Here is a 13174-nt window from a genome sequence, read left to right on the forward strand (position 1 = left end):
ATGGATTCGGCACAGACCAGGAGAAATAATGACTATCAGAAAACTAATTTCAGACAAAGCGTTCAAGAATTATAAGCAATTTCATGAAAGCTAGGTGGCGCTGTCTTGAAACTTCACAGGTACGTCCGGGAAAAAACTCAATAGCGCGTACCAAATTTGCTGACGATATATCAACTGATTCAAAAGATAAGATAATATTATAAGATAATGACGGACAGGCCGTTCATCCAATTGTGACAGGAATCCGTAGACATCGAGATCACGATTTTCTGACAAACATGTCCTAAGTTACGAGCAAAATAGCCATTTTTCAAATCTCGCGACCCATTGGTGGCGCTGTTCCCATATTTGGCACGGATCCCCAGTCCGAAGTGTTGAAGAAGCAAACCAAGTTTCGTCCCTGTAGATCGAAGAATAGCCGAGATACGGCCACAGATCCATGTTTGGGACAACATTGAAAAGTTTGCGAAGTCGTAACTTTTGAAAAATAGCGAATCATTAGGGTTACGTCTGTGCGGCTCAGTCCAAAGATAGTGTGAGCAGATTTTTATAACAATCAATCACAATGTCTACGACTAGAAACCAAAAAATGCTTTACTGTACTTTTCAAGATGGCCATTACTGTAATGGTTTGAGTCTTAATTTAACACATGGAATGCGATGAGCGTGAGGAGTGGATGCCATGAGCCGAATAGATATTCTGTAGATCAATGAGATCAAAAGTTACAGCCGTTTGAAAATATAAAATTTGAACTGCTGGTGGCGCTGTAGAGTGAGTGCTAGAGACCCCATATTTGGTCACAGGACTATTGAGGACCACCACTACAAGTGTGCCAAATTTCATCATTTTCCTACTTACGGTTCATAGAGCTGCCATAGGCTCCCATTGGAGAAGAAGAAGAACAAGAGCTGCAAGCAGCACCACTGGGCCAAGCCCCCGAAGGCAAACCACAAGCGTAGCGCAGAGCCAAGAGAGTGTAAAAAACAGCATAAACTGGGAACGCATGTGAAAAATGGCCAGTTCAGGAAGAACAGGCAAGAACGAAGCACATACTCTACACAAAAACACTCCACACGCTCCTCACTGGATTCGAAACCACAACCTCAAAGACTCGAGGCCACCAGCCCATCGCGTTGCGCCACTAAGCCGCACACTCAGTTGCTGTCGGGAGCTGTAGAAGCACAGAGCCAGAGCAGCACAGAACAGCATGAGTAAAGCAAAGCGGAAATAAAACACGCATGGGAAACAAATAGGTGAGACTGAGATCAAATTAGTGACTTCATCCACAAGTACAACAAACGCACTAGGAGAGATTCAAACCCACGACATCTGAGACACCAGGCTTGTGGTTTAGCAAACCACGTCACGGTGCTTGTACAGAGTGTTAGAGATCCTGAGGAGATGTTTGAGAGCCGCAAGTAGCGAAGATGCTGAAATGAGTTTTAGAGCAGAAATAAAAGAAATACTACGTATTTGAGAAACAGAGGCATAGGTGGGAATAAACTCAAGAAGACCATTTTGCATAGTAGTGCACAAAACGTTTCTCAGAATAGTTCAATATGAGAACGCTAGGTGGTGCTGTCTTTTAGCATCGCAGGCACGTTCGGGACACTAATTCAATAATACTTTAATTAAATGCCAATACGTCACAAGTTTTAAAAGATATCGCAATTAATGACAAATTTCAAAATGGCGGACAGGCCGATCATAGGGGCTTGGCCCCTAAATATAGCTGCAAGCAGCGACACGGGGCCAAGCCCACACCCAGCTCACACTTCCCCCAGTGTACCCACACCAATCCCACACTTTGTCCATACGTCCCCCAGTGAGTCCACACTTTGCCCACACTTCCCCCAGTGTGCCCACACACAGCCCACACTTCCCCCAGTGTGCCCACACACAGCCCACACTTCCCCCAGTGTGCACACTTACAGCCCACACTTCCCCTTGTATGCCCACACTTCCCCTAGTATGCCCACAGCATGCTCACACCCAGCCCACACTTCCGCCAGTGTACCCACAGAATGCCCAAACTTCCCCCAGTTTACCCACAGCATCCCCACACTTCCCCCAGTGTACCCACAGCCAGCCTACACTTCCCACAGCGTACCCACACCCAGCCCACACTTCCCACTGTGTACCCAGCCCACACTTCCACCAGTGTACCCACATCATGCCCACACTTCCCCAGTATACCCACAGCATGCCCACACTTCCCCAGTGTACCCACAGCATGCCCACACTTCCCCAGTGTACCCACAGCATGCCTATACATCCCCCAGTGTACCCACAGCATGCCCAACTCCCCCCAGTGTACCCAAAGTATGCCCACACTTCCCCCAGTGTACCCACAGCATGCCCACACTTCCCCCAGTATGCGCACACTTCCCCCAGTGTACCCACACACGGCCCACACTTCCCACAGTTTGCCCATACACAGCCCATACTTTTCCCACAATTCCCCCAGTGAGCCCACACTTTGCCCACACTTCCCCTAGTATGCCCACACACAGCCCACACTTCCCTTAGTATGCCCACAGCATGATCACACCCAGCCCACACTTCCGCCAGTGTACCCACAGAATGCCCAAACTTCCCACAGAATACCCACACCCAGCCCACACTCCCCCCAGAATGTGCTTACTTTCCCCAGGGTACCCACAGCATGCCCACGCTCCCCCCAGTGTACCCACAGCATGCCCACACTTCCCCCAGTGTACCCACAGCATGCCCACACTTCCCCCAGTTTGCCCACACACGGCCCCACTTCCCCCAGTTTGCCCACACACAGCCCATACTTTTCCCACAATTCCCCCGTATGCCCACAGCATGCCCACACTTCCCCCAGTGTACCAGCAGCATGCCCACACTCAGCCCACACTTCGCCCAGTGTAACCACACTTCCCCCAGTATGCCCACAGCACACCCACACACAGCCCACACTTCCTCCAGTATGCCCACAGCGTATCAACACCCAGACCACACATGCCACAGTATGCCCACAACATGCCGACACCCAGCCCACACTTGCCCCAGTATGCCCACAGCATGCCCACACCTATCCCACACTTCCCCCAGTGTACCCAGCCCACACTTCCGCCAGTGTACCCACAGCATGCCCACACCCAGCCCAGGTCGAGAAGAATAGGTGACAACAAAGTAAAACCGCACAATTTACATAAACATATAGAATACGGCCACAGCCAGATTCGAACAGCTGACCCCAAAGACTCCACGCTGTTGATCCCACAACCGGGCTGCTGAGCAAAGCTGAAAGATGTGTAAGTAGCGATATGTAACAATAACCAAAGTTGCAGCTATGAGAGCGCACAGCCACAAGAACAATATGTACGTGAAAAACGAATATGTTTAAAGAACTGATGAGAATGTAATCACAGTGTACACATTATATATACAAGCAACACGCGTGCCTCTTTGGATTCGAACCCGCGACCTTGCAGTCCCTAGGCTAGTGTTTTATTTGATGAGCCACTCAGTTGACATAGTGCACACTGCCTGCCATCCCTGAAGTGGCTGAAATGAGACAGTAGAGCAAAAGTAACACAAATACAGTTTATAGGAGGAATAGCTGTCAGAAGTGACAATGAAAGAATGTCATTTATTTTGTACTTACCTTGTTTCTGTTTGTATATATTTACATATATTATAGACCACTTTAAGTTGCACTACATACATCACACTTTATAGTATTTTATTTCATTACAAAAATTACATTTCATTTAGTTTGTTTACATACTTGTACTATTTGTACGCAGCCCAGCTGCAATTGCTTTGGCAATACAAATATAAATTTTGTCATGCCAATGAAGTGCACTTAAATTGAAATGTACAGAAATGCACAACACGTAGTTCGAACCCACAACCTCTTGTATCAGAGGCTTGCAGTTTATCAGGTGTGCCACTCAGTTGACGTGCTTGACCCAGGATCCCGAGGAGAGCTTTCAGAGTTTCAAACATTGACTGAAACGAGAGCGTAGAGGAACATATAACATAAGTGGGAATGAACTCAAGAAGATAATATTGCATAGTTATGCACAAAAAGTTACATCCAGTCAGAATAGTAATATACGAGAAAGACACAATGTCACATGCACAGTAAACTTTCAGGTATTTCTCATAAAAATGTCCCAGAAAAAAAAAAAAACAGTTTAGCCACTTCTGTGTGGCTTGGTCCAAAGATCATATGAGCAGAGCTTAGAAAAAAATAGACCACTTTTGTCAAATGAGCAGTGAAAAAAAAAAGTTTTTCACATGCTTTACAATAAGTTAGTAACCGAATGTTAGAAAATGACAACATAGGCATCAATGGAATCGGCACGGACCAAGAGAAATAATGATTTTCAGAAAACGAATTTCAGACTAAGCGTTCAAGAGTTATAAAGTAGTTAAATATACATCTGTTAATGCACTTAGACACATCATCTGTGATGGAACCTAAGGTCATTGGGTGTTTCGGGTCTTTCAACATCATACACCCTCACCCAGGCGACCCAGCTGAGATTGATCAAGTGCCGACTTGTGTCTAAGAAGTTTACACACGGATCACCCCTCTTGATCCACAGCCATCTAGAGGCCTTCTCAGCTGCCTCTGTTGTGTTCTTGATGGTCTTCCTCTGGCGTGCCCCTGTGATACCAAGCAGACTGTATGCTTTGCAGAGAGATCGCGCTGCGAAGCCTCTACAGCCCACCTCGATTGGCACACACTGGGCGCGCCACCCCCGTATGCGGCATTCCTCCACTTTAGAATAAAGAATTATATGAAAGAATTATATCTTATGAACGCTAGTTGGCGTTGTCTTGAAACTCCAAGGTATGTTTTGGACTGCAATTCGTTGACGTGTGTCAGATTTGGTGCCGATATATCATGAAGTTCAAAAGATATCACGATTAATGACAAATTTTCAAATGCCGGACAGGCCAATCATCCAATCGTGACCGAATCATGATTGTTCGATCCGGCATGACACGATGAATCCATAGAAAAATAGCCATTTTTTAAATCTTGCGACCCACCCATAAGTGGCGCTGTTCCCCATTTGGGCAAGGACCCCCAGTCCGAGGTGTCGATGAAGCGTACAAAGTTTTGTACTGATAGATTGAAAAATGCCTGAGATACGGCCTCAGATCCATTTTTGGGTCATGCCCCATTACACCCCCACCCCCCATGCACACACAAAGCACATAAAAACAAGCACTCTCACTATGGACTTCAAACTGCACCTATGCTGCACATAAAAAACTGTGAATCCTTTCAATGCGCAAAATGTCTATGCCTTTTTTGACATTCTTAAATTGTTGTATTGATATAGTTTAATCTTTATGTTGTATGGTTTAATCTTTATGTTGTATTTTTATGTATTTTTCAGATTTTTTAAGTCTTGTTTTGTAACTGCAACAGCCTACCAAGGCAAATTCCTTGTACATGTGAACTTATTGTACTTGGCAATAAACATTTCTGATTCTGACACCGTGGGGGTCGCGGACCCCCGGTTGAAGACCCATGGTTTAATTGATTGAAACAACCGTAAACTACGCATTTTTAGTTTGTGATAGTAAATTCCTATGTAGAAAATCACTTGCCGTCCATTTGCACTTTGCACGTCATAAAAACCACAAGATTGCAAAAAATACATTGAGATATACTGTATGTGCATGCACTCTCTTGTGTACAGAGTCCTTCAGCACTGTACTGTCTGGCTTTCTCAATTCCAGTCCTCGTGCCATCACTCCCAGAATGTTTTTGATTGTCTCCCTATATAAAACAGCTGATGTAACTTATCAGCCCCTTCTCAAAATAGGCTTGTTTGACTTCTTGGCGCCACACAGTAAAGCCTTGTTTGTGCAAACCCATGCACAGATGAGAAGATAAAGGATATACAGAATAAAGGAAAACAAATGTTGGGTCTTATGTAACACTTTGCAGTAAGTTCATGTATTAGCTAACATGAACTAACAATTAACAATCCTTCTACTGCACTTATTAGTCCAAGTTAATGTTAATTTTAGCATTTACAAATACATTTTCAAAATCAAAGTTTGTAGCTGTCTTACATTTATAATGAGGCTGTAATTTCACATGACAACAAACTTCAAAATTTCTATTAATCATATTTTAATTTTGAACTCTGTATCTGCAGGATGATGACTACTTGGTTTTCCAGTTTCTGATGTGCCTCCTGGACCCCAGGTAATAAACTGTGTCGGTGCAACACAAATGATGTCCAGTGAATGAATAAGTAGTAGTCGTTTATTTTATATAACGTCTTTCTAAATAACAAGTAGTTGTTAAATTGGGTAGCACCTAGGGATCTATACTAGGGATCACACTTTTTGTGCCTCTGATCCGAGTCATTTTATTTTGAGTATGTGCCAATCCGAGCCATGATCCGATACTTGTATTTTCCTAGTGCTAGGTGCACGCTTCAGGTATGTAAAGGTTATTAAAATATTACTTAATAGTAATATCAAACCGACGTAGAGTCAATGTCGCTCGCGGCATCGAAACAATGTTGAACTCCGACGTCGATCCAGAATCTGCTCATCGGGGTAATGTTGAATCAACGTCACAGGTTTTGTCCCGTATTTTCTAAAGCAGCATTTTTTTTAAAGCAGCATCTCATGCAAATCATCCCACACGCATTTTATGAAGACGCTTCCTCAGCAAGCAATTTTTGCGTCTAAAAGACGTCTAATAGCCGTCTTATAGCAGTCCAAACATAGCCCGGACGTCTAGGCTAAAACAGGGCAAAATTTGGGCTGTCAGTGAAAATGTAATAGACGTCTAACCATAGACCAAGAATAGGCTAGTCATCAATTAGACAGCTATTAAACGATTACATGTATACGTCTAATAGACGGTGAATATGGGTCTAGGCTAAAACTAGGCTGAATTTGGGCTGTCAGTAAAAATCTAATAGACGTCTAACCATAGCCCAAGAATTGACTAGTCATCAAACAGTAAAAATATAAAGCTTTTATTAAGGAAAATATCAATTTAACAACTTAGACAACTTGATGTAATACAAAATTTTTAAGTATAAAAAATAAAAAATAATAAATTAAAGGAACAATACGGCATTTTTAGGAGGATCTATTGACAGAAATACAATATAATATACAAAACTATTTCTTCAGAGGTGTATAAAGACCTTATGTAATGAACCATTATTTTTGTAATACCTTAGAATAAGCTATTTATATCTACATACAGAGCGGGCCTACATACATTGAACGGCATTTGATGACATCATGTGGCTGAGCCACACCGCCCCCTATTGGCGGGAAAAATCACAATGAAAGGATCTAGCAAATAATAGTTTAAATAATGTTTAAATAAACAGTTTTCAACTAAAGCAAAACCATCACATTTATGTATGAACACATAAGTGTGATGTCTGCAGAGTCTTGGCAGAGAGTCATTTTAAAACTATGGCAGAGGTGGCTCGAGGTAACCCCCCGCGTCTTAAAGTTTCAGAGCTTAAACGCAAGCGGCTGCAAAAATACCGCAGAGAGTGGGTGGAAAAAAATACTTGACTGCATAGTGTTAGCAGAAATTATTATCAAGCCAACTGCACAATTTGTTGGAGAGTGTTTTCTGTGGCGCATGGTGGTCTAATGTGCGACAACATGCCTCCGGAGAGCAGCATTCCCGCAATGACAGAGCTCACAAAAATCAAAGCACAGTCAGACAGTTCTTCGTACCCCAAGCCTCTCCCCAAGCAGAAATGGTAATGACAGTGTGATTATCAACAATATTCAGATTAATTGCTATTTGTTAGAAATAATGTTAAAAATGTGACCCAGTCTGTGAAAACCCAGCTGAAGTCATTTTTTTGTGATTTATTGTTTTCTACATGAAATAAAGAACAGTCTGTGAAAATATAATATAAATATCTTCGTTTATATAGTCCATATATATTCTGTATAGACATACTTTCACACCCTCCTACACCCCATCAAGAACCCTGCGTTCAGCAAACGAGCGGCATCTTGTATTGCCTTCTCATAAGGGCAGTAAATCGCTTTCCAGCTCATTCTCCTTCGCAACCCCTTCCTGGTGGAACATTCTTCCCAACTCGGTCCGGTCAACCACATCTCTCACAACATTAAAAAAAAAATACTTAAAACCCATCGCTTCTGTGAATACTTGACAAATGAAAAAAAAAAACGAGCCTTCTCTCTTTCTCAACAGGTTAGTGTTTTGTAGGTTAGCTTTTGTTGAAACTAGTAACTTTGTATTAGCACCTATTTTATTATTGCTCCTGTATGACATATCGCATATTGCTCCCTGAATTCTCTGTAAGTCGCTTAGGATAAAAGCGTCTGCTAAATGACTAAATGTAAATATTTATTTAATATTAACTGAGTAAAACCATGTCAACAACTGTAATCATAGTGGCATTAATGGCTAAAATCAAACTTTATTTCGGAATTAGATTTTGACCCGTTGGTCTGGTTTTCACACACTGGGTCACAAATTGTAATTTGTAAAAAATGTAAAATGGATCACATTCCAATGTAATATTATGATTTGTTTATTAAGGTTAAGTCAGACACATAAGCATTAATTTATTACATGAAACATTACATTTAATACATTAATAAACAAAATATAATGCCCATGTGAAGAAAATAACCTAGCAAATTGCAAAATTAGAAATAGGCTATGTAAAAACTTTACTAGCAACAGTTTGAAGTTAGTTTATGTATTTGCTGTTTCAATGTTTGGATAGGTGTTACTACAAACCATGAAAAATATTTTAGCCAAGATCTGTGATCAATACCACCCTTTACAATTGCTCAAGTTCATTAGTAATTTCTCTTCTCAGCTGATTATATGATCATTAGAGATGTCTGTTGAGTTGTAAAAGAGAAAGACTGACTGCATCTGCTCACACAGATTTCAATAAAATATAGTTTATTATAATGTCTAAGTGTTTATACTTTCCTATAAACATATTTTTAAGTAATGATTTATCACCACTGGCATTCCATTGGGCCTGTGATCACTGTGGCCTTCGCCCCCGAGGGATGTGGCCCCCGCCGCGGTATGCGTCCCTTATTTTTTTGTATTAAAAGTGGCAACCCTAGTCACGCCATTCAAAACTAACTGAAAATCGACGGATTTCAGCTCGGTGACGAAACAACACATATTCGACACGAAATCAACGCAATTGGTTTGCTTACATAATATTGAATCGATGATGATTTCATCTTGGTGAAATTACTTAACATTTAACATTTAACGTAATAAACATAAAAAATTCACATGAAAAATCTTAAAATACTTAAAACTAATAGATAAATTAGCCTGTGTATGTAATAATTTATTAAACAGAGCATGGCGCTAGCAACGCCAAGGTCATGGGTTCGATCCCAGGAGTTTTCACATAGTTAGAAACAAATGTATAGTACAATTCAATGTAAGTTGCTTTGGATAAAAGCGTCTGTCAAATGCATAAATTCTGGAAGATAAATTCTTCAAACAGTGCTACAAGTGGAAGTGGTGCTGGTCCCTCTAGAGTCACTCTCAACCTATCTGTCTTCCTGTTAAAGACAACCTCCACAATAATAATGCACACCTGATTAAAAGGCATCACTTTATACCCGTTAACAATTATAAGCTAGTTGCATCTGTGATGGGGAATATGTAGAAAATATTTTAGTCATTTTTTTGTATAATTGTGCACCTCCAGTGAAGACTTTGAAAAGGTAAAACTATTGTGTTGTGAGAGAGAAAAATAGAAAACAGCAGCTCATAACAAAACCTTAAATTTACTGATACACATGTGTGACTTTACAACTACAAACTCCACAAACTTACAGGTGCTCAGTTTTACTTAATAACATGGTAGTTGTCAGTCATTCAGGGAACAGCAAAGAAGTTAGTGCGGTGTACTGTAAGCCAACATCTGTCCAGGCCAACATCTGATCTCTTGATGTCTTAAGCTGGGTCTCACAGAAAAACAAAAGACCTGCAAGAAAATCTAACAATTCATACCCATTACAAATCCATCCAGTCAAAAACTGTCAAAAGAGTATTCACATAACTGTAACAAAGCAACAATTCTCTGTAACAACCACCTAAAGGAAAAATCTAATCAGTGTGTATTAGGGGTGTAACGGTTCAAATTACCCACGGTTTGGTTTGTGTCGCGGCTTTATGGTCACGGTTTCAGTTCGATTTGTGCTATGTTCAGGGAAAATGGACTACTGACAAATAAAAATAAGAACAAATAATCAAGCTACAAGTAACAGCACCAATAAAACAACAGAGCTAAGCAGAAAATTAAATAAGATACTGTATATATACACCTTTTAAGGTAGAAATGGATTAAAGTAATCAAATAAAACATAACATTGCATATGTACAAATTAAATAAAGATGAATCATAATTGAAGTTACAGAAGCTATTGAGTCACAAGCAGTGAGTGATTTCCTTGACTTTTAACAGAATATGCTGCTGTCGCTTTAAGAATGAAACCGATCCAGTACACTGATACTGTACACATGCGTTGTTTTTCGTCCGTTTCGTCCGTTCACTTAAGACATAACCCACTATGTTTGTTAAGATACTCAAGAGGGGCAAGTTGACCTACTTCGTGTGTGAATCTGTCCATTTAAGCACTTCAAAGACAACTCAATATTTGCGCCATGTCTGAGACTTTCCTTATGCGCCCTTCGGATCTTCTCACAGCACGCAAGCGAGTTTTCTTGTGCATCATCTTGCACTTAAATGTTTAAATTGGCGAGGCTTGAATGAGTGTAGTTTAAAAAGCAACATGTGCTGTTCAGGTCTCACCTGCACTCGCGCGCTCACAACATCCGGGTGATGAAAGCATAAATGACTGGTCATATTACGGCATACGTCAATCCTATTGAAATTTGTCTACGTTATTTGATTTGTTGTAGGTATTAAATGTGTATCCATTCGTGCCGAACCGTTGGTGGTGAACCGTGCGGTTCAGTTTTTTACCGAGAACCGTTACACTCCTAGTGTGTATGGAAGTGAACAACTAGTTTTGATGACATCATGGTACACACATGGAATAGCTGGTAACATACAAAAGCTTCTAATAGTGTGAATTCCAATAGTTCCAATAGTCACATATTTTTTCCAGTGTCCATGTTAACAGATTAGAGCATTTACACAGCACATGTGAGCAGCACATGCTTGTGTCACAGGAGCAGAGCTGAAGCAGAAGGAAGCAATCGTTTCGAGTAGTGGTGCAACGGATCACAAAACACACGGTTGGGATAATTTTAAGGATTTTGGGTCACAGATCTGATAATTTTTCGGATACGCTAATGTAAATGCAAAATAACTTGTTTTCGCAATCAATAAAATGCTCAAAAATAGGGGCGCTTATATAAGGGGTTAAGAATTGTATAAAAATGAATTTGTAAAAGTACCCTGAAGATATCAACAGATTAATTTAACAGATTATTTAACATTAGTATTTATCTTCTAGGCTATAGGTTATACAGTATGCATGCATTAAAAAATGACAATATGTATAACAAATAAATATGATATAATCGCGCAATCAGAGTAAACAACTGACAGCTGGATCTCTAGAGATCAGATTATAAATGTGGCAGGTGTTATGAGGTGGCGATCATGAAGTATCTCGACCGACATTCCCTTGTCTTCTTAAATGCGTTACTGAATCATGAGTGGGCGGAGAATCAAAATTTCCCTTATGTCAGAATTGGAGCTTTCCTGTGGCTCAGTGGTAAGAGCATGGCACTAGCAATGCCAAGGTCATGGGTTCAATCCCAGGGGATTGCTCATAGTCAGAAACAAATGTATAAAACAATGCAACGTAAGTCGCTTTGGATAAAAGCGTCTTCCAATGCATAAATGTAAATGTAAAATGTTTGAAGTTTGCATGTGGATCGCGTCACTTGCGCTTTACGCACTTACGCAGCAGTTTAAATTAAGATGTACGCGAGAATGCGCTTTAATATTGTACTCGTCCAGATACTGGAGAGAGGGAGCGTGCACGCGCTAAAACTGTCTTTTGCTCTATGATGAATAAACGTAGTTAATCCGCGGGTCACATGCGTTACCAACCATAGAGCACGATCCTTACGGATCACGGATCAACTGTTTTACCACTAGTTTCGAGTCTACGATGGTTACACTGCTCGCACTCAATTAATATGAAAGTGCATTGTTAATGGCCAAAATGCACATGGGTTGACAAGAAATAAAAAAAAATACTATAATGCGTGTAAGTGATTATAAGTGTTTTAAAAATTTGGCAAAACTCAACTGTTGTCAGAAGGTTGTTGACCAGACAACATAAACATTTAAATGATTTATAATATATTAAATCTTACTGTCACCTACACTGGTACAAAGTAAGTACGGCATGCACATCAAGCGCTGCCAGTGCGAAAGGACTATGGGTTTGGAACTGCTCTCTGTACACACTGCTCATGTGACATACACTGCTCACACATCCAGTGTGAAGCCGGCGTTAGACATGGAAAATGCATTACCATCCATTGAGGTGGCTCTGTTGAGGAATGAATTCCTCCCTAAAAAACAAGACATCAATACATACATTAGTGGGTAAATAGAAACTAAACAGAAAACAAATTATACTACTAAATTCCGCTAACATTAGATGAAGTATGACTATAACAATAAACTCTTTAAAAATTCCAATCAAACAGAATTGAGTATTCTGATAGACCTTGGTATTACAGTATCAAACAAGATAAACTCTGCTTTAAAACAGCTGGTTCTTTGCCTCCATAATGTCATAATTATGACTGATTTATTAATCAGTACAAATAATCATAATTTTTACTGTAAATGCAACCTAATATACCTGCTGCTATGAAATTAATGTTAGACAAAGTGAAAACCACTCACAGTATGCAGAGAGACTGAGCAACACAATGTCAGTATTGAACTACAGTCAGTGCTGCATTCGTTTTACTCCAGGTATAAATACATCAATATAAAGCATCAACAGGGCATCACACCTAATGTGCTGAGGGGTGCTGTTTGTCAGGGTTCCAGCTCTGACTGGGTCTCTACTCCAGTGTGTTGGACATGGCTTCTCTGCGCCAGAACACTCTGATAAAGCGAGGTATGTGGGCCCCATGTGGGTTATATCTGGGCGACATGGGCCCAC

The 13174-nt window shown here is 40.8% G+C and overlaps 1 protein-coding gene across 1 annotated transcript in view; it reads left to right on the top strand.

The window, feature by feature from the left end:
- LOC130552577 (vacuolar protein sorting-associated protein 8 homolog) overlaps positions 1–13174 on the top strand; it is a 293391-nt gene that overhangs the window by 258794 nt on the left and 21423 nt on the right. The window contains exon 33 of the mRNA XM_057330929.1: positions 6160–6209. Within this exon, the coding sequence (XP_057186912.1) occupies positions 6160–6209 (50 nt within the window). The remainder of the gene's footprint in view (positions 1–6159; positions 6210–13174) is intronic.

Source organism: Triplophysa rosa, linkage group LG4, assembly GCF_024868665.1.
Source record: "Triplophysa rosa linkage group LG4, Trosa_1v2, whole genome shotgun sequence".
In the NCBI taxonomy this organism is placed as follows: Eukaryota; Metazoa; Chordata; class Actinopteri; order Cypriniformes; family Nemacheilidae; genus Triplophysa; species Triplophysa rosa.